This window comes from Artemia franciscana, chromosome 1 (assembly GCF_032884065.1).
Source record: "Artemia franciscana chromosome 1, ASM3288406v1, whole genome shotgun sequence".
Lineage (NCBI taxonomy): Eukaryota > Metazoa > Arthropoda > Branchiopoda > Anostraca > Artemiidae > Artemia > Artemia franciscana.
This window is the reverse complement of record NC_088863.1, coordinates 33,911,337-33,933,031: the sequence shown is the minus strand read 5'-3', so window position 1 is coordinate 33,933,031 and position 21,695 is coordinate 33,911,337. Positions and strand designations below refer to the sequence as shown.

General features: G+C 36.5%; 1 protein-coding gene across 3 annotated transcripts in view; it reads right to left on the bottom strand.

The window, feature by feature from the left end:
* The window catches only part of LOC136028895 (leukocyte tyrosine kinase receptor-like), a 244,527-nt gene that overhangs the window by 159,162 nt on the left and 63,670 nt on the right, over positions 1–21,695 (bottom strand). For all 3 annotated transcript variants that reach the window (XM_065706861.1, XM_065706864.1, XM_065706871.1), the window contains one exon: positions 11,452–11,604. In XM_065706861.1, coding sequence (XP_065562933.1) covers positions 11,452–11,604 — 153 coding nt within the window. The remainder of the gene's footprint in view (positions 1–11,451; positions 11,605–21,695) is intronic.

Here is a 21,695-nt window from a genome sequence, read left to right as displayed (position 1 = left end):
ACGACGAGATTGAAGGGTTTAAAGTTGAAACTGATTAAAGAGGGATATGTACGGTACTTTTGGGGCTTTTGAGATTACTAGGAGGGCACGGTATTGCACCCTTTCAACCCGGTCCGACTGTTCCCTAGTCAGCCCGAAATGCCATACAGGGCAACAGTATTCAAGTATGGAACGAATAAAAGAGAAATAGATGCGTAGGAGGTGTGGTGCAGGGATTCCATGGCGAGCAAACGGAATCCTTTTTACGACGTCGTAACAGCCAACTCCCCTAATAAACATCTGGGTTACATTGTGCAATCCCTCCCGCCTTTGCTGAGCGTGGAAGTACCCAACCTTCCTCCTGAGTCTTTTGATTTCCCTTTAATATCAGAGTCCCAAGTGTTTTTTTTTTTTTTTTTTTTTTTTTTTTTTAAATTAAAAAGGCTTAAAAGAACAAGCATTACCCCTGTAGATATTCCCGTCGATCTCATCAAAGCATTTCCAGATTATCTTAGTGGCCCCCTAACACTCCTTTTTAATTAGGTGACAAAAACAGGTGAGTATCCTTCAATTTGGAAAAATGGGTTCATTACACCAATACCAAAAAAAGATGCGCCCAATGATTTTTCGGGTGTCCGACCGATCACCATCACACCCCTTTTTAGCAAAGTGTATGAAAGTTCTGTTGCAGCATGGCTGAAAGACCGTATTCTGGACAAAATTGATCCGAGGCAGTTTGAAAATATGCCGAACACATCTACATCTCATTACTTAGTAAGTATAATTGACAGTATTTTGCAAAAACTCGATGAACCAGATTCTTGGATTAACCTTATTGCAATAGATCTAAGAAAAGCTTTTGATTTAATTTGCCACAATATTCTAGTAAAAAAACTTCTTGGACTAGGTGTACATTCATTCCTTGTGTTCAGTCTTCATTTAGATCTTGACCTGTCAAGACGTCTCTTATTTAATTAAATTAAAAAAACAAGTTTTTTTAACTGAAAGTAAGGAGCGACATTAAAACTTAAAACGCACAGAAATTACTTCGTATATGAAAGAGGCTGCTTCCTCATCAACGCCCCGCTCTTTACGCTAAGGTTTGACTCTTTCTCTCAATTCTTCTTTTTAAAACAGTAAAAAACTTTAGCGTAAAGAGCGGGGCGTTGATGAGGAAGCAGCCTCTTTCATATACGAAGTAATTTCTGTGCGTTTTAAGTTTTAATGTCGCTCCTTACTTTCAGTTAAAAAAACTTGTTTTTTTTATTTAATTTCTGAACGTTTTTGAATCAATGCATGTTTTGATTTTGGCTCTCCGCAGAGGAATAATCAAAACGAAATTTGCATATTTTTTTTTTGGCTTAATGGCTTTCTCATAATTTTGATCGAATGATTTTGAGAAAAAAAGAGCGAGGGACGAGACCTAGTTGCCCCCCGATTTTTTGGTTAATTAAAAAGGCAACTAGAACTTTTAATTTTTTACGAATCTTTTTATTGGTAAAAGATTTACGTAACTTATAAATTAGCTTACGTAAAGAACTTTTGTATTCTCATGTTTTTATTACATATATGAGGGGATTCGCCCCATCGTCAGTACCTCGCTCTTTACACTAAAGCTTAAATTTTATCCCAATTCATTAAGAATGACCCCTTGAATCACAAAAGCCGTAGAATAAGTAGTTGAAATTACTGAAAATACTTTAGCGTAAAGAGCGAGGTATTAGAAGGAGGTGAGCCCCTCATATGGGTAATAATTTCTGTTTGTTTTAAGTTTTATTGCTGTTCCTTACTTCCAGCTGAAAAAGCTTTTTCACTTTTATTTTTTAATTGTTTTTTTTAAATAATGCTAGTAGCCTATATCCTGCTCTCCCTTCATGGAAATTTTCTTCTTCCATTACAAATTTTCTAAGGAAAGTTCCCCCAGCATATCCCCCTCTTCTCAACCCCTCCCCCAAACCAAAAAAATCCTCCTGAAAACGCCTGCATACTTCCCAATAACCATTACTATATGTAAGCACAGGTCAAAGTTTGTAACTTGTTGCCCCTCCCACGGGGACTGTGGGGGAGTAAGTCGTCCCCAAAGACATAGTTATAAGGTTTTTCGACTACGCTGAATAAAATGGCTATCTCAGAATTTTGATCCGTTGACTTTGGGAAAATAATTAGCGTGGGAGGGGGCCTAGGTGCCCTCCAATTTTTTTGGTCACTTAAAAAGGGCACTAGAACTTTTCATTTCCGTTAGAATGAGCCCTCTTGCAACATTCTAGGACAACTGGGTCGATACGATCACCCCTGGGAAAAAGAAAAAAAAACAAAAAAACAAAAAAAAACAAATAAACACGCATCCGTGATCTGCCTTCTGGCAAAAAATGCAAAATTCCACATTTTTGTAGATAGGAGCTCGAAACTTCTACAGTAGGGTTCTCTGATACGCTGAATCTGATGGTGTGATTTTCGTTAAGATTCTATGACTTTTAGGGGGCCTTTCCCCCTATTTTCTAAAATAACGCAAATTTTCTCAGGCTCGTAACTTTTGATGGGTAAGACTAAACTTGATGAAACTTATATATTTAAAACCAGCATTAAAATGCGATTCTTTTGATGTAGCTATTGGTATCAAAATTCCATTTTTTAGAGTTTTGGTTACTATTGAGCCGGGTCGCTCCTTACTACAGTTCGTTACCACGAACTGTTTGATAAATGACACCTGTGATCAAACAGTTCGTGGTAATGAACTGTACTAAGGAGCGACCCGGCTCAATAGTAACCAAAACTCTAAAAAATAGAATTTTGATGCCAATAGCTACATCAAAAGAATTGCATTTTAATGCTGATTTTAAATATATAAGTTTCATCAAGTTTAGTCTAACCAATCAAAAGTTATGAGCCTGAGAAAATTTGCTTTTTTTTGAAAATAGGGGTAAACACCCACTAAAAATTATAGAATCTTGAAGCAAATCATATGAAAATCATTGAAGGTATGTGGCTGAGTACTGAAGATTGGTCCGACATTTATAGTTTACAAAACCTTGATGAGAAAACAGCCACGTTTCATAAAAAGCTAATTGATAAATATCAAATTTGTTTCCCAGAAAAAAAGGTTTAAAAGGTGCTCAAGTGATATACCCTTTATTAATCAAACAATAAAAACACTAATTAGAACCAAATTGAAGCTGTTTAAAAATGGTAAAATCGATAAAACCAATATACTAAGAAAATCAATTAAAAGATAAATTCGTAAATTGGCACGATCGTACTACAAAAATAAGATCGAAGAATTGTTCACTAATAAGCCAAAAAACTGGTATTTTGAGGTTAAAAAGCTATGTGGCAGGAGTCTTGACCAGCTTAATTTCAACTTAACAGAGCCCCCTGATGTTACTGCAAAGTCTAAATAAATTTCTCGCTTCCATTGTCCAAGAGCCTTCCAGAATTGCCAATCCAATTATCAATAGGAGCCCCATCCCCCTTTTTCCCGACTGTTTCCCCGTCTGAGATTGAAAGAAGAATTGATAAACTAAGAAAGACAAGTGTTTGTCCTTTGGATATCCCGTTTCCTCTTATTAGAGCCTTCGGTGACTTCCTGTCTAAGCCCTTGTCTGTTCTGTTTAACGAAAGTACTAAGTTTGGGCAAATTGCAACAATTTGGAAACTCGGTTTCATTACCCCTTTGAAAAAGAAAAACGGAAAGCCTGGCTTTGAAGGCGTTCGACCTATTACGCTTACTCCTATTTTTTCAAAATTGTATGAAGGATTCCTTGCAGATTTGCTAAAGGAAAAAATCCTACCTCTTACTGACCTAAAGCAATTCGGAAACCTAAAATCAACTTCTACTTCCCACTACCTCGTTTCTCTTATTGACCACATCGGGAAAATCCTCGAAAAGCCTAATTCCTGGCTAAACTTAATTTCCTTTGACCTTGTTAACCACAATATTTTAATTGAGAAACTAGAAAGCGAGTTCAGTATCGATCCCTTACTAGTAAAATTGGTTGCCTCCATTTTAACAAATAGATCGCAGGTGGTTAAATACCAGAACCATTACTGAAATCCTCTCCCTATCTACAATGGCATACCCCAAGGAACTCTCCTAGGCCCCCTCCTTTTTTCAGTCATGATTAACAGCCTCGCGAAGGAAGTTCCTGACCGTTGGAAATTTGTTGATGACCTAACGATTGTTGAAAGTTGCTTCAGAAATTTAATAAGCGACCCTATGAGTATCCTCAATGAAACTGGAAGTGAGGCTTTGGACCTAGATATGACAGTAAACCCCTCTAAGTCCATGATAATGCCGATTTGTTTCCTCAAATCCTCGCCCTGTTTTCTTAATCCTATCCCTCCTGAAATTTATGCGTCCTCGGTTAAATTACTTGGAGTCACAATTTCTTAAATTTAAAGTGGGATATCCACGTTAAAGATATCATCCATAAAGCTAATGCGTCTATCGCCCTCCTTAAGCTCCTAAATAAATATAGCGTCCCCCTTCTCACTCCTTAAGGTTGTACACGTCTTTTGTTCGCCCACATCTTGAATATGCTTGTCCAGTTTGGCACCCTGACATCCCCCTTGAAGAATCAGACAAAATTGAGTCAATCCAAAAAAGAGTCTTGTGAATAATTTTCAAAGAAGGCAAGGTGCCTTACTCTCTGCTCCTAAAAAAGCTAGTTTGGAAACCCTTGAGCGAAGGAAGTCTTCGTTGTGCCTCCGTTTTTCAAAAAATGCAATAACGAACCCTCGGACGGCAAGTATTTTCCCCAAACGTCACTCACCATCCAGATTACGACAGCCTCGAGCTGTTTTTGAGCCTATCCTAGTTTTGTCCCCCATTCGCTGTGTTACTTCCAGATATGAAAAAACCTTTGTCCCCTTCATCACAGAAAAAATAAATAAAATAGCCAACTAGTTTCTCCTTTTTTTTTCATGTGAGGTGCTTTAGGTCGTTGCACTAATTTGCTTGTCCCCCGCTGTTTTGGTTTGGTTTCCCTTTTAATTCATATGTGTTTTTCGTGTGTTTTATGATTCGTTCTTTTTTTGTGAGTTTTTGGACTTTTTTTAGTGTCCCTTTTAATTTGTAGATATATATATATATATATATGTTTATTTCTTGTTCTTTTCTGTATTATTAAATTGTTTTTGTCCCCTTCCCTTTTTTTCTGACTTGTATTTGTTCAAGTTTAGTTTGACCGTTTTTTTTTTGTTTGACTCATAATTTGATTGTTCATTATTATTAGTGTTTTTTGCTTTGTTAGTTGACTCCGAAGTTCAAATTCGGCCCTTTGAGGGCTTGTGATAGTGATCTTTTTGGAATAAATATCTTATCTTATCTTATTTTGTGCGTTTAATTGCTAGTTTTCTTTCTCGTGGATGTCAACGGACAAAATGTAAGTCCACCTACTCCGACCCACTGCCCATTTTTTGTGAGGTTCCCCAAGATACCCTCTTGGGACCACTTTTGTTTCTTGTCATGATTAATGATTTGGCAACAACACTGGATGACCGCTGGAAGTATGTCGACGATCTGTCACTCATTGAATGTTGTCGAAAAAACCTACCAAAACGAAAAAACAGAAAAAATCGAAAAAACAGAGCAGGTTCACTAATAAATGATATATGTCAAGAGGCGAAGGTGGACAAAATGACTGTCAACTTTGATAAATCTGTAATTTTAATATTTTCTTTTTCAAAATCTACGCCAGTTTTTAATCCACCTATTCCAAGCACCAGTCACGTGACCGAAATTACACTGCTCGGCGTTCATATTACTTCGGATCTGAAGTGGAATAAACATGATGATGGCATGTTAAAAAAGCTAATTTGGCCATCAGGTCTCTGAAGTTGTTATAGAACAACTTCTGAAGTTGTATAAACGTTTAATAGCGAACATAAAATCTATTTCTCATATCTAAGTTTTCACTACAAATAACCTGCAAGTGCCAAATGCCACTAAAAATGGTACTATTGGTGTCATGTGTGAAGTGGAAAAGCTTGGGTTAATGGCCTACCAGAACTTCTTAGAGAGATGTTTAATGACTCATTTGAATCTTATTGCTCATATCTACGTGCTTCCTATCAGTTCTACCATCCGCAAGTGTCATATAGTACTAAAAGTGGCACTTTTGGTGCCACTTCTAAGTAGAAAAGCTTGGAAGCATAAAACGGTACCATTGTAATAATTTTGGGTCCAAAACCCTTAAGTGGAGATTTACAAGAGCCCTTCTCCTATACCACCCTTCCAGTCCGCTTAGTAAGTCTCATTAGTCCGTCGGGAGAATTCACTATGAACTCTTTAACACGGGCAACCGACGGTGAGGCTCTCAAAAGGATTTTTAAAATGTCAAATGTTCTTAAGAGGAAGAAATTCTCAGAATAACAAATAATTGAGCTTCGAAATTCCAAATGCCTATTCCTTGACGTATCCTTACCCTCCTCTTGTTCGCAAAAGTTCAGCTTAACCAAATATAGTTTAATGCTTTCACTCTTTATAGTAGACATTTTTATTAACTAAACGTTTTATAATAGCCAATTACAAATTTATTTCCTGAACGGGAAATAACAAATTTATTTTTGAAAAAGGGCTGTAAGTTACACAATTGTGGTCCTACAATAATAAATAGATTGAATTCGAACATCAGCCCGCTGTAGTTCAGTTACTAGCGCGTTAGACTTAAAAACAGAATGGCAAGGGTTCAGTTTTTTAATCAGGCATTTTATTCAATCATGGTTTTGTGTCTTATATATATGAATATTTTTCAGATAAATCACTATGAATGTTACTTTATTGTGAACTGTGAAATGTTCCATACATTACTTTTGGAACAAACTACGCTCCGGACCCCAGCCCCTTGCCACTTAGGGGCTGGAGAAGTGTATGCATATGGTTCTGGAACTACTCAAAGTTGTACCTCCAAAGAAGGATTACTTATCATTATCAAATAAATTTTTTTTTTTTCAATTGATAGTAAGGAGCAATATTAACACATAAAACGAACAAAAATTATTACGTATATGAGGGGGATTGGCCCCTCTTGGACACCTCGCTCTTTACGCTAAGGTTTCTCGACATTAAAAAAAGGTTACTTATTGTTTTAATTAAATAGCCCTTGTGTCTTAGAATTCGTTTTTAAATGTTCGAAATTTTTAAACTTTAGCGTAAAGAGTGAGATGTTGAAAAGGGGGTAATTCCACTCGCATATGTAATAATTTCTGTTCGTTTTAAGTTTTAATATTGCTCCTTAGTTTCAGTTGAAAAAAATTGTTTTTTAATTTAAGATCGTTTTTCAAATAGCGTTAGGAAATCTGGCTCCACCTCCACGGAAATATCCCCCTGCCATGCTTTTGGACAATTTGATCCCGGTGAAAATGTACCCCGGACAATTATCCTTAGCATCTTCACGCGTAAAATTAATTCAGTAAAGAGAAAGCAAGACACGTAAAGAAACTTCGTATAGGAGTTCTGGAAAATTCTCCCAGTATACAATTTTCCCCGAAAAGATCATCCCCGGGTAACTCCCTCTCCATGTAAAACTCTCCCCGTGAAAAGTCTCTCCGGCAAAAAATTTGTTCTCTCTTCCTCATCCGAAAAATGTATGCATACTTTCCAAAATGCTAATACTATGCAAATACTAAACGTAAACAATGGGAAAATTTAATAACTTAAAAACTATTCCCCATGGGCTATGAAAGGTCCTATATCTCCAAAAACATAGTTATTGGGCCTTTCGACTATACAGAACCAAAGGGAAATCTCAGAATTTTGATCGGAAAATTTTTGGAAAAACTGGCATGGGAGGGGGGCTAGTTGCCCTCCGATTTTTTTGGTCACTTAAAAAGGGCACTGATAGTTTTAGTTACCACGAACTGTTTGATATTTTTTTATTCGTATTATTTGTTTTTGTTACTATTTAACAAACAGAATAAAACTAATCGTCGTGTATATAGAGAAATAATAGAACTAAGAACCTATTTGCATTCTATTTTCTAGTTGTCAGGTTACTTACAAACTTTCTCTTGTTTATTGCTATTTCAAACCTGTATATCTAAATTTTTGGTGTTTATCGGGGGGAGGGGATGTTTAGTGAAATAATTTTAGACATAACAATATTTTGCTTAGGTTATGAAAACCTCAGAAATCTTCTTTAGAAAAACAGTTACTCTTTCCTAACTGTCGACGTTGCCCACCTTCAAAGTTGTGTACACCATTTTGTGTAGCATAGATTTCTCGGCATTATTTATAAAGTATAAAACGATCATAAATGATTTCTTTATCAACTGAATTTAAATAGTGACATTAAAGCTTAAAACGAACAGAAATTATTCCGTATGTGAGGGGGATGTCCCCTTGCAAAAAAAGAGCACTGCATTGTTGCTTCTGCATTAAATTTAAATTAAGAATGGACAGAGATTAATTTTAAAAAACAAAGCTTTTTTAAGGGAAATGAATAGTGAAGTTGAAATTGAAAACGAAAAAAAAATTGCTTTACAGTCTATCTAACATATATCAATAAGACTAGTACAAATAAATCAAATAATCATATTTCCCATTGTTTGTAGGATTATAGAAAGCTGGCGCCTTACTCAAAACACAAAACAATATAGGAGTATTTGGAGTGTTTTTGCAGTGTAAAAATAAAGTTTTTTTAGGACTGCCGCTTAATTTTTCTTTTCATTTAATTTTGTAACACTTCTGCACAATGGTTTAGTCCAATGATTGACTGTCGTTTTGGCTCTGAAAAGGACATTTGTTTGTACGGTTAGTTTGTAGACAAGTTCGAAGTGAAACCATCTTGATAGTAATAGAACTATCGACTAGCTTTAAAATTTTTATCATAACTTGAAATTTTCTGTTGTATAGAGAGAAATTACCGGACTTCCAGAGTTCATATTATGGCTTATTTTATTTTCATTTTGAGTAATATTAAAACGTATTTCTTACAATTTAAGGTTGTTTATTGCTCACTATTGGTATTACAGCTTGTGAGAGCAAAATATTACCTGATAAATCATCCCAATATTTTTGTATGCTGTTCAGTGACTTTACAGTTATTAAAAAAGTATTTATTTTTATGTGTATGTTTTTAAGATAATTTTAGTTGCATACTGAAAGTTACTGATATCACAGCTGGTGTTAGACTATAAAAAGCTTATAGATTAGTTTGTTGTTGCCAGGCTACGTACTCACTTTTAACTAATAAATCAACATTCTTGTTTTTATGCTTGTTTTTTTTTCAGTAAAGAGCTAATTTTCTATAATCCTACAAACATAGGAAAATATGATTATTTGGTTTATTTGCACTAGTTTTATTTATATATGTTAAGCAGTCTGTGAAGCAATAACTTTTGTTCGTTTTAAGTTTCGACTTCGCTTTTACTTTATTGAAAAGACTTTGTTTTATTAAATTAATATCTGTCGATGGGTAAACACTACTCCCCGTCACTTCCTACGGACTTAGGTGTTTACCCCTAACCCTTCCCCCCAAACTTGCTCCTCCCCCGCGGCATATTGGTTTGTAATCACTTCTGAAATATACAAAATGGACTAAAAATATCAATTTCTGATAGAATTAGCATCCTCTGAAGTCTCTACGACCATGAGGTAGAGGTGGAGATGAGCAAGAGAGAGTCCACCTTCTATACAGAATAAATTCTGCTCATTTCGGGGTTTAATGTTAATCTTTACTTTCATAATAACAGTGTGGACCAGAAATATTTCCAGAAATCGAGAGGATTTAATGTCAATTTCACATTTTTTATATGTTTTTTCAAGCTTTTTTTTCCTGCCCACCAAAAAAAAAGTCCTGGGTATGGTCCTGGGGATTATATATCAATTTCTACCTTCACTCACCCCTCGTCTATCCCCTAGAGATAATTCTGTCTTTATCTGAAGGCTCATTGAGAGTTGGGATGTTTATGTATTGAAATGTGCTCTTTGAGGCACGCCCGTCCTTCTCTAACAACAAAATAATTGAAGAAGAAGAAATAATTATTTAAAGGAAATATAAGAAATATATCAAAACGTGAAATTGATATTTAATCTCTCTTGATTTCTGGGGATATTTCTGGTCTACGCTATTATTTTGAAAGTAATGAAGCTGTTATTTTGAAAGTAATCAAGCCCCAAAACGAGCAGAATTCGTTCCATATAAGAGGAGGACAGACCTTTCCTCATCCCTTCCTCCGCTTTATGATCATAGAAATTTCGGAGAATGCTCATTCGATCAGAAACTGAGAGTTTTAGCCTCTTTTTTTAAGTCAAAGTGATTAGAAACCAACCAGCCGCGGGGAAGGTTCCGAGGGTGGTATTTTCCATGGAGGGGGGGCTGTTTTCCACGGCACGGTAGGGTATTTTTGTGCGGATTTTTTTGGGGAATAGGCGCCTAGACCCGTAGACAGTGGCAGGGCTAAGGGAACTCCAATTAATAGATATAAAAAAGGAGAAATATATTTGGCTTTAAAGATTTGTGACGTCTGATTTTCTTTGTTTTGTGACCTCAAAACCAAGCTTTTTCATGAATCATCTTGACAGGCATTTATATCATGATTTTGAAAAAAAATAACAAAACAATTCTATCAGGGTTGAGCATGTAAAGATTTTAACTAGTGTTTTACCCAATGATATTATCTCGTTTTTGTAGAATACTGAAAAACTTTTTACGGTGGTTCAGTTGCCCGAGGATTCAGTGAAATGGTGGTTCAGTTGCGATGAAATCCGTATAATTAGAATCAGAGCCTTTTTAAAAGTTCTTTAAAAACTTTTTTCCGTGAACAGAGGGGTACTGAGGATGATGTGGCCCTCCTCATATACGGAATAAAATCTATTCGTTTTAAGTTTTAACGTTTCTTTGACTATGAATAGAAAAAAACTTGTTTTTTCACTTAGTTACTCAGAAGGGTCTTGCTCTAACCATTATTTTACGATTTCTCTTACTTCTCTGGCGCTGTATGAAGAATAAGCTTTTACATTTTGTACTGGATACGTCCACAAGAATTTGTATCAGTCATGGAAAGGTGAAACATAGTTTAAAATATTCATCAAAACAGAAAAACAGGTCAATCTTGCGTCATTTTTCTAGAAGATGTCACCTCTCATTGGAGAAGTTGTGTTCGCTGTAATTTGCTCTAGGTGCAGTTTTACTTTTGTGTAATCTTCTAGCAGTATAATGTGACATGAACGCATTCTTCTGATTGAATTATCCTGTTGCAATATTCCTTGGTGTAATCCTCTATTGGTACAATTTTCTAGGAGTTGTCTTAAATTAGTACAACAGCTTTGAGCCAAGCAAAAAAAAAACTAAATGATAAGTATAAATTTAAAGGTAGGTTATTCCAACTCCTGTAAATCCATCCCTGATTCTTGTATACAGATGAAAACGTAACGTCCGAAAATGAGAGAAGAAAGGGCCAATTTTATATAATACTATCAGTGGGTTCACAACCAATCATTTTACGCACACAAAGAAAAAACTATTCTCTTACCGAAAGGGTCGCCATTTCCATCTGTTGTTGGTCCAGAGTTTAGCCCTTTATTCCGTATTCCCGCTGCGGCAGAAACAACCTCGACTACTGTGGTACTATTGTCATTATAAGTTATATTCCATTGACACTCAGACTCAAAATCACAGCTTAAACCTATAATAAGGTAAGCACATTATAATTATGTAATACATGTCACGTGAAGTAAAGGTATTTCATGACTGCAACGGTACATACTACTTAGTAAAGAGTTTGGTGAATGGACCGTCGGAGGATATTGGTAAGCTTTAAAGCTGGTAAGAATTATTCAGTGAAAAAACCCGCTGTATCATTCGATTTTTTTTTTTTTTTTTTTTAATAAGAGTTGCTGTCATGGGATGTGGAAACAAAAATTGTGACATAAAATGGGATCTTTTATAATAGCAAAAATTGAACGAAAATTCACTGTTGCACTTATTTCTAAGACATTGTTTGTATATTTTCTGTAAATTTGACTAGTAATTTTTTTTTCTATGACGAAAAAAAGAAACACCTTTTTAAATATATCGGTTTTGTCAAAAAAAGAAGTAAATGACACTACAGTCTTTAAGGAGCTGAAGAGGTGGTGGCCCTACTTTCATTTGTTGTCATTTTGGGTACTTATGTATTACACCAAACCCATTCGAAAAGTTTGCTGAATGTAAGATCTGAAAAAAACCGGTTTCATAGCCAAAAAAGACAAATGAAGGGTGACAGATTGCATTGGAATTATATAATTTGGGCTATATATTCGCACATTAGCGGGGTGGGGTTAAATTCAGGTTAGGTCACTTTACCCCCACCCCCTAACGTGCAAATATATAGTCCAGATTATATTAATATATAAACTAAAATATCATATTTTCATCATGTTTTCGTAACTTCACTAACTTAACCTAACTTCACTTTCTAAGTGGGTTTGGTATAATAGATAAGTACATAATATTTTGTGTGAAATCTATTCTCGAACTCCTTAAAATCTAAAGTATTATTTGCACATTACTAACAATAAAATATTTTATCAAAGTTTTCTTTCTTTTGGTTATGCTGTTAAAAAAGCTTAAATATTGCTGCATCCTTCAAGAGTTCTTGTTTGTCTGCATCAGAGTAACTGACAGAAACATTTTTCCTTCATTGCCACAATTCGCCACAAATATTTATTAATATTCAATTTGTTTTTAGTCTATTCCTTTGAAATTAATGAATAAAATAAACCACTCTTTCAAGCCGAGTGGGTTGGTGCGCTGGATTCGGGATCCCTTGTCTTAGAGGACGCGGGTTCGAATCCCAGTGTACCCAATTCTTCAGTTTGGGACGGGGGTCAGTGGCGTGACTCTGTAAGCTTTGCCAGAGTCGACCCAGCTCTAAATGGGTACCTGGAGAAAATCTGGGGAAGGTAAACAGGAAGGGTGTGCGAAAGCACAGGATGGCTGGCCCCCAACCCCCCATTGCACTTCCTGGCTGAAGGGCCAAGAAACGGAGATCAGCACCGCCGGTACGGACTGTAAAGTCTAATGCCGTATCCTTTACCCTTACCTTTACTCTTTCAAGAAAAGTAATTAGTGGCATCAAAACTCAAAACGACCAGAAACGATCTTGCATATGAGGGGCGGAGGGGCATTCACTTGCAACCACCCATTCTTTTCGCTAAGGCTTAATACTGTTTTTCGCACAACATTTATGAGTGGACTTAGTCGTTCTTAAGACATGGTGGGCAAAAAGTTAGACTTTAGCCGGAAGAATAGGGATTAAGGAGGAGACAGGCACTATATGTGGAATAATTCCTGTTGGTTTTTAAATTTTAAGGTCGCTCTTTAGAGAAGAGCATCTTGTTGAGAGAACCTTTGTATGGCACTTGGTATTAACCAAGTGACATATAGCAATCGCAAATTCTGTCGGTCTGTCGGTCTGTCTGTCCCGGTTTTGCTACTTTAGGTACTTCCAGGTAAGCTAGGACGATGAAATTTAACAGGCGTATCAGGGACCGGACCAGATTAAATTAGAAATGGTCGTTTTCGCGATTTCACCATCCGGGAGGGAGTGGAGGGTCAGTTAATTCAGAAAAAATAGAAAAAATCAAGTATTTTTAACTTACGAACATTTGATGGGATCTTAATGAAATTTGATGTTTGGAAGGATATCTTGTCTAAGAGCTCTTATCTTAAATCCTGACCAGATCCGGTGACAGTGGGGGGAGTTGGGGGGAGCCTAAAATCTTGGAAAACGCTTAGAATGGAGGGATCGGGATGAAACTTGGTGGGAAAAATAATCAGAAGTCCTAAATACGTGATTGACATAACCGGGACGGATCTGCTCTTTTTGGGGGAGTTGGGGGGGGGGTTAATTCTGAAAATTAGAAAAAACGAGGTATTTTTGACTTGCGAAGGAGTGATCAGATCTTAATGAAATTTGAAGTTTGGAAGAATATCGTGTCTCAGAACTCTCGTTTTGAATCCCAACTGGATCCGGTGATATTGGGGGGAATTGAGGGGGGAACCTAAAATCTTGGAAAACGCTTAGAGTTTAGGGAACGGGATGAAACTTGGTTGGAAAAATAAGCACAAGTCATAGATACGTGATTGATATAACCGGAACGGATCCACTCTCTTTTTGAGAGTTGGAGGGGGAGGGCTAATTCTGAAAGATTGAAAATCGAGGTATCTTACGAATGGGTGATCGGAGCTTAATGAAACTTGATATATAGAAGGATCTTATGTCTCAGATGCTCCATTTTTAATTCGAATTGGATCCGGGGACATAGTGGGTTGGAGGGGAAAAACAGAAATCTTGGAAAACTCTTATAGTGGAGAGATCGAAATGAAACTTGATGGGAAGAATAAGCACACGTTATAGATACGAGATTGACGTAATTGGTACGGATCCGTTCTCTTTGATGGAGCTGGGGGTTGTTAATTTGGAAAAAACAGAAAAATTGAGGTATTTTTAACCTAAGAACGGGTGACCGGATCCTAATGAAATTTGATATTTAGAAGGAACTCATGTCCCAGAGCTCTTATTTCAAATCCCGACCAGATCTTTTGACATTGGGGAAGTTGGAGGGGGAAACCGTAAACCTTAGAAAACGCGTATAAGTGTCGTAGATACGCGATTGACGTAACCGGACTGGATCCGCTCTCTTTGGTGGAGTTTGGTGGTGGGGTTAAGTGCTTTGACGAGTTTGGTGCTTCTGGGCGTGCTAGGACGATGAAAATTTGTAGGCGTGTCAGGGAGCTGCACAAATTGACTTGATAAAGTTGTTTTCCCCGATTCAACCGTATGGGGGGGCTAAAGGGGAGGAAAAATTAGAAAAATTGAGGTATTTTTAACTTACGAGTGGGTGATCGGATCTTAATGAATTTTAATATTTAGAAGGACCTCGTGACTCAGAGCTCTTATTTTAAATCCTGACAGGCATTAAGCCTCTGATTTTCCTTTTAAAGCAATCTATTGATTCTTAAAATTTTGCTAGAGCTCATACCATATGAGCTCTTGGCTCTGCTGACCTCGTCACAAGTGCCATATGAGCTCTTAGCTCTTGTTTTCTGTTAGTTTTGATGCAATGGTTATAGTTACGCTTAATGTGAGGAGAGCTACAGCCCCCTCAAACACAACTCTTTAAGTTAAAGTTTAGCTATAGCAGAACAGAGCTCCAGGTAAAGAGCTAGTTTATAATATTTGCTTTAAGGAATAAAGTATTGTTATTCAAAATAAGCTTTTATCTCTGCTTTCTTTCCAACCTCCGTTTAACCTACCTCTGTTTGACTAAAATCCTATTAAAACCAAGACTATTCAGCTCAACCCTTCTGAAACCAACAATATAACTAGACAATGTAATTCAGCCCGTTTTGTCGGACGTGACAAATTTTTACTCGAATAAACAGTCTTTATTCTTTGTTTAACTCATATGTAAGTGTTTTTTTTACTTTACACCAGTGGTCCGTGGTACCGTAAGTGGTCTTTTTTAATTTTCAGTTTTAAAAAACTGCTTTTTTGTTTAATTACTCAAAGGCACAAACAATTCTCAGGGGGAAACATTGAAATGCCGCTGATTCTGAATAGCCAAAAACAACCAGTATTTTATTTTTCTTTATGCAGAGGCTGATCCCATGTAATTTCAAATCTAGATTTTTGTGATAAGCATTTATGGCATCGAAACTTGTTTTTATATTATTTAATGTTTGAAAACAATTTGCAAAATACTCTTTAATTACAATTGTTGTTATTATTCTTTGGCAAAGCGATGAGTTAATTAATTTGAGGGGGGAAATGATCGAAGATATTGAAATTATTATAACGAAAAAAGAAAGTGAAAACATCGATGTATAGTTCAATCAAAGTGCGCCCAACACTTCCAATTTAAAGTGAAACATCGCATTGTAAAACTTATCTAATAACAGACTTGAAGCAAAACAGCGGTTGGCTTTGGATGCGTGAGCTATTTGCCTATAAGCAGTTAAATTGCCTCTGTATCACTTTCGTCAACGTAGCATTAATCAGCGATGCAAGGCTAGAGTTTGACATAAATTATGCAAATAAGGTACAACATTTTCCTGGGGGTTCTGACTACAACTCTCTTAAGGATTTATACTTCCTTTCTCCGTCCGTCCGCATCTTAAATATACTTCTGCAGTTTCGCCACCATGCATCTTCCGGGAAAATTCAGAAAAAGTTGAACCAATCCAAAGAAAAGCCCTGAGAATAGTTTTTAAAGAAGGCAAGGGTATATAATCTCTTCTTCTAAAAAATTCTATGTTGAAAATACTTGAGTGCAAGAGAGTTACGTTATGGCTCAGTTTTGTAAAAACAAATGCTTTAAAAAACCCTCGTATGGAAGACATTTTTCCAAAAAGATATCCTCCACCCACTTTCTGACCGCCTCGGGTTGCTTCTGAATTCATACCCATTTTGTTCCCCATTCGCTTGTTTTTTTTTTTTTTTTACCAACCCACTATAAAAACGCACAGGAAGAAGTGGCGAATAGAAGAAATAAGAAAAAAACATTTGAGAGCATTTAAAACACTATTCACAAAAAAAGACGCATGAGGCACGACTTTGCTGATGCTGATTTACGCTTAGCACGGGGCTCAATGCTATCCAAACAATGGAAAGGACCCCAAATATGGAAACTCTTAATTATTTTTGAATAAGTGGAGGAAGGAAATTATGAATGATTATTTATTATATAATTATAATAAATAATTATCCATTATTTATTGTCCGCCATTCGTTGTGTGACTTCAAGATATGGAAAAACATATGTCATTTATATTAAAGAATCGAGTTACAAAAAAAATCCAACTAAGCTTCTATCTTATTATTTTGTCTTATGGCACTGGAAAACTTACCCAGTGAAAACTCACACCGAGAGTTTTGAAAGTTAAATCATTCTCGAGGAAGACTGACCAATGGAATATTTGCCCTTCAAAAGCACACCCCTGGGGAAATTATATGGAACCACTACTATTTCTACCCATTCTCAGACTAAAGCAGCCTTTATCTGAATTTTGAGCTTAATCAAAATTTTGAATAAAATTTTTCAGCCAATCAGAAATTCTATAAGTTTTTGATTAGATGAAATTATCACTAGAAAAAGTACTCGCTAAATCTCGGAAATAATAAAATCTCACTGTAAATGGCCCTTGTTTGGTCCTGGGTAAAGATGCTTTTAAGCAATTAGGATACTACTACTACTACTACTACTAATAACTCACTGCAGCACTAAGCCGCCTGAGGCCAACACAGCTACGCACGCTCCTCCTCCAACCTAATCTATTCAAGGCCTCCTTGTTTACACCCTCCCAGGAAGTTCCCATTTCCTTTAAAACTTTATATATGACATCCTCCCAACCCAGACAAGAACGACCTGCTTTTCGTGTAGCCCCAGACAGTTGACCAAAAAGGACAATCTTTGGCAATCTGTCATCCTTCGTCCGCAGAACGTGGCCTAGCCATCTCAACCTTTCTTTAATTATAGCCCTAGAAAGCGGGATTGAACCACATTTTTCGTACAACCTACTGTTTGAAATACAGTCAGTCACCCGGGTACCCAGAACAATCCGTAGGCAATTTCTCTGGAACGCATCTAGTAAATTTTCATCTGCCTTTCGGAGCGCGAATGCTTCAGAACCATATTTGACCACTGTCATCACTGTAGCTTCCAATATTCTAATCTTGTTTTGCAAACTTATCTTTCTAATCTTCCAAACTTTTTTTAACTGTGAAAAAACACCGTGAGCCTTAGCTATTCTACTTTTAACATCTTCACTGCTCCCACCATCTTTACTAATAATACTACCAAAGTAAGTGAAGCTGCCAACCTGATCAATCTTTTCGTTACTCAACGTCACCTTTTCATCTTCACTTATTCCTAGCCTTAGTGACTTAGTCTTCTTCACATTAATTTTCAAGCCTATTCTAGCACCCTAAACTCGTAAAATCTCTAAAAATTCGTTCATTTTGCTCACACTTTCATCTAATATGCTTAAATCATCAGCATAATCTAAGTCCAGGAGCGTTTTCCCTCTCCATTTGATTCCGTGGTCTCCAATTGCCTTTTATGTGCTCCTTAAGACGAAGTCCATCAAAATGATCCATATAAAGGGTGATAGAATAGAACATAACCCTGCTTAACTCCTGATTCAATACAAAACTAGCTGCTAACCTCATTTCCTACCTTAACCGCAGCAGCATTATTCTCGTACATAGCACAAAACACTTTAATGTATTTTCCTGGTATGCCATACAAGGATAAGATTTTTGCTAACGCTCTTCTATCAACAGAATCGAAAGCTTGCTCATAATCGATAAAACTGAGGACCAAAGGTGTTTGACAACGAAGGGACTTCTCAATTATTAACCAAAGAGTGAAAACTTGGTCGACACATCCTCTGCCTTTTCTAAAACCGCACTGTTCTTCCATTAAAAGTTTATCTACAGCATCTCTCAGTCTAAAAAGTATCATATTACTCAGTAATTTGCTACCTACAGAGACCAATGCCTCGATAATTACGACAAGTTATTGCCAATTCATGTCTGTTGGACTATAAGCAGTCAATTTCTTTTTGGGTGTACCCATACTGTGGACAAATCGCAACGACCTTGCATCAGTTTTTCGATAAGCTCTCCCCTCCCTCTGTCAGAAATTTTGTGGGTGCTCTTAAATCAAAGTTTTGCTACTTATAGGTAACATTTCATATATAGATTGTTGTGACATTGGCCGTAATACATTTCTAAAATAAATTTACTAAAGATACTCCTTTTATTATCAATTTGCTCCAAAATAAACAACTAATACTATCAAAAAGGTTCATGGCAACGAATTACAAGCAAGTAGGAAGTAATTTGGTTAATAGTAACCGACACGCTAAGAGAAGGAGTTTTGGGAACAATTTAACAAAGACGAGTTTTATTCAAATAAAATAAAGGAGCAGAATTAAAACTTAAAACGAATAGATATTTTTCCGTACATGAAAGGGGATGCCCCATTCTCAATACCCCCCTCTTATTATTGCGTATTGCAGGAGTCGTTCTTGAAGAACTAGTACAAAAAGACACGATTAGCGTAAAAAGTGAGGCATTGAGGAGGTGGAAACACTTTTCATATACAGATGAATTTCCGTTCATTTTAAGTTTTAACGTTACTCCTTACTTTCAGTTGAAAAAAAAACAACTTATTTTTCTTATTAAATTTCTGATTGTTTTTCAATTAATGCCAGGATGTCCATCCCCCCTCCGAAAATTTCTCCTTTCCCACGAAAATCCCTCGTAGAAAGTTCCTGCCGCACTAAATCCTTACCCTTTCCTCCGAGAAATTACCCCCAGACAATTCTAACTTGCTGCAAATTCTCCCCAGAAAATTCTTGCTGACAAATCCGCCGGCTAAAATTTCCTTAGCATACCATTTGAAGAAAACGACGCTTTGGTTTATTTGTTATCGTTTTTTTAATTCTTTCATAAATTCCCCCTATATGGAACATTTTCGCCGTAAATCCCCCTTCCAATGGAAAGTTTCTCCCTCGTAATTTTCCCTGGTCTTATTCCCCCATGGAGAATTTCTGCCGCGAAACTGCCCCCACCTCTCCACAGAAAAATTATCAAGAGAATTCCAACCCCACTGAAAATTTGCTCTGGAACAATTCCCTCAAACAATTCCGCTGGAACATCTCCACGTGTAAAATTAAGACACCAAAGAGAAAATAACAGAAATAAAATGCATTTCGTATATGAATGTCCTGGATGATCGGGGTGCTAAATAATTCTCAAAGGCATATTTATTGGAAATTTCAACTATGCTAAATAAAAAATAAACAATCTAAAATTTTGATTAGACGATTTGGGGGAAAAGGGCATGGGAGGGATGCTACTCTCCCTCTAATATTTTTGGTCACTTAAAATGGGCACTAGAACTTTCAATTTCCGTCCATTTGAGGCCTCTCTCAATCTTCTAGGACCATTGGTTAGATTTGGTCACCCCTGGAAACGATAAAAAACTAAAAATAAAATGAGCACACGTCCCTGATTTTTTTTTCTGGCAAAAATTACAATATTCCACATTTTTGGAGATGGGAGCTTGAAACCTCTACAAAAGTGTTTTCTGATACGATGAATCCTTACCTTTAGGTGGTGTTTCTCCCTTTTTCGAGAATAGGGTGAATTATCCCAGGCTCACAGCTTTTGATAGGTAACATTAAACTTAATGAAACTTGAATACTTGGAATCAAATAATTTGCGGTAACGAACTGTAATTAAGAAGCAACCCGGATCAATAGTAACAAAAACTCTAAGAAAAGGAATCGTGATACCTGCAGATACATTAAAAGGATCGGAATTTTATGCTGATTTGAAATATGTAAGTTTTATTGAGTTTAATTTAAACCATCGAAATGTGAATCTGAGAAAATTTGCCTCATTTTCAAAAAAGGGGTAAACACCCCTGAAAGTCATAGAATCATAATGAAAATCGCACCAACAGATTCAGCGTATCAGAGAACCTTAGAGTATTGGTTTCAAGCTCATATCTGCAAAAATATGGAATTGTGCTTCTTTTTTTGCCAGAAGAAAGATCACGGATGCGTGTTTTATTTGTTTTTTTTTTTTTTTGTGTGTGTTTTTTTTGTCCAAATTAAAGTGGCATTTGCTGCTACGTTCTCGCGCAGAACAATAATTTTTGGCAGAAAGGGTACGAAAAAGCTATCGAATGATAATTCTGAAATAGCGAGCCGACTTAAAAGGATCAAAAACTAAACATTATGCTTCCGGTTTTCAGAAGCAGTTACCCCACTAGGAGGCATGATCAAACAGTTCGTGGTAACGAACTGTAGTAAGGACCAATCTGGCTCAATAGTAACCAAAACTCTAATAAACGGAATTTTGATACCAATGGTTACATAAAAAGAATTGCATTTTAATGCTGATTTTAGATATATAAGTTTCATCAAGTTTAGTCTTACCCATCAAAAGCTACAAGTCTGAGAAAATTTGCCTTATTTTAGAAAATAGGAAGAAACACCCCTTAAAACTGATAGAATCTTAACGAAAATCACACCATCAGATTCAGCGTATCAGAGAACGATACAGTAGAAATTTCAGGCTCCTATCTACCAAAATGTAGAATTTTGTATTTTTTGCCACAAGACAGATCACGGATGCGTGTTTATTTGTTTTTTGTTTGGTTTTTTTTTTCAGCGGTGATCGTATCGACCCAGTGGTCCTAGAATGTCACGAAAGAGCTCATTCAGACGGAAATTAAGTTTTAGGGCCCTTTTTAAATTACTTAAAATTGGAGGGCACCTAGGGCCCCTCCCACACTCATTTTTCCCAAAGTCACCGGATCAATATTCTGAGATAGTCATTTTATTCACCATAGTAGAAAAACTTAATAACTATGTCTTTGGGGACGACTTACTCCCCAGAGTCCCCGTGGGAGGGGCTGCAAGTTACAAACTTTGACCAGTATTTACATATAGTAATGGTTATTGGGAAGTGTACAGACGTCCAGGGGGATTTTTTAGGGTTGGGGTGGAGAGGGGTTGAGGGAAGAGGGTTAGGTGGGGGGAGCTTTCCATGGAGGAATTTGTCATGGGGGACGAGAATTTCCATGAAGGACTTTCTAGGATTTAAAAAAATGAAAAAATAAATGTGAAAAAGTTTTTTCAACTGAAAGTAAGAAGCAGCATTAAAACTTAAGACGAACAGAAATTATTACGCATATGAGGTGGTCACCTCCTCCT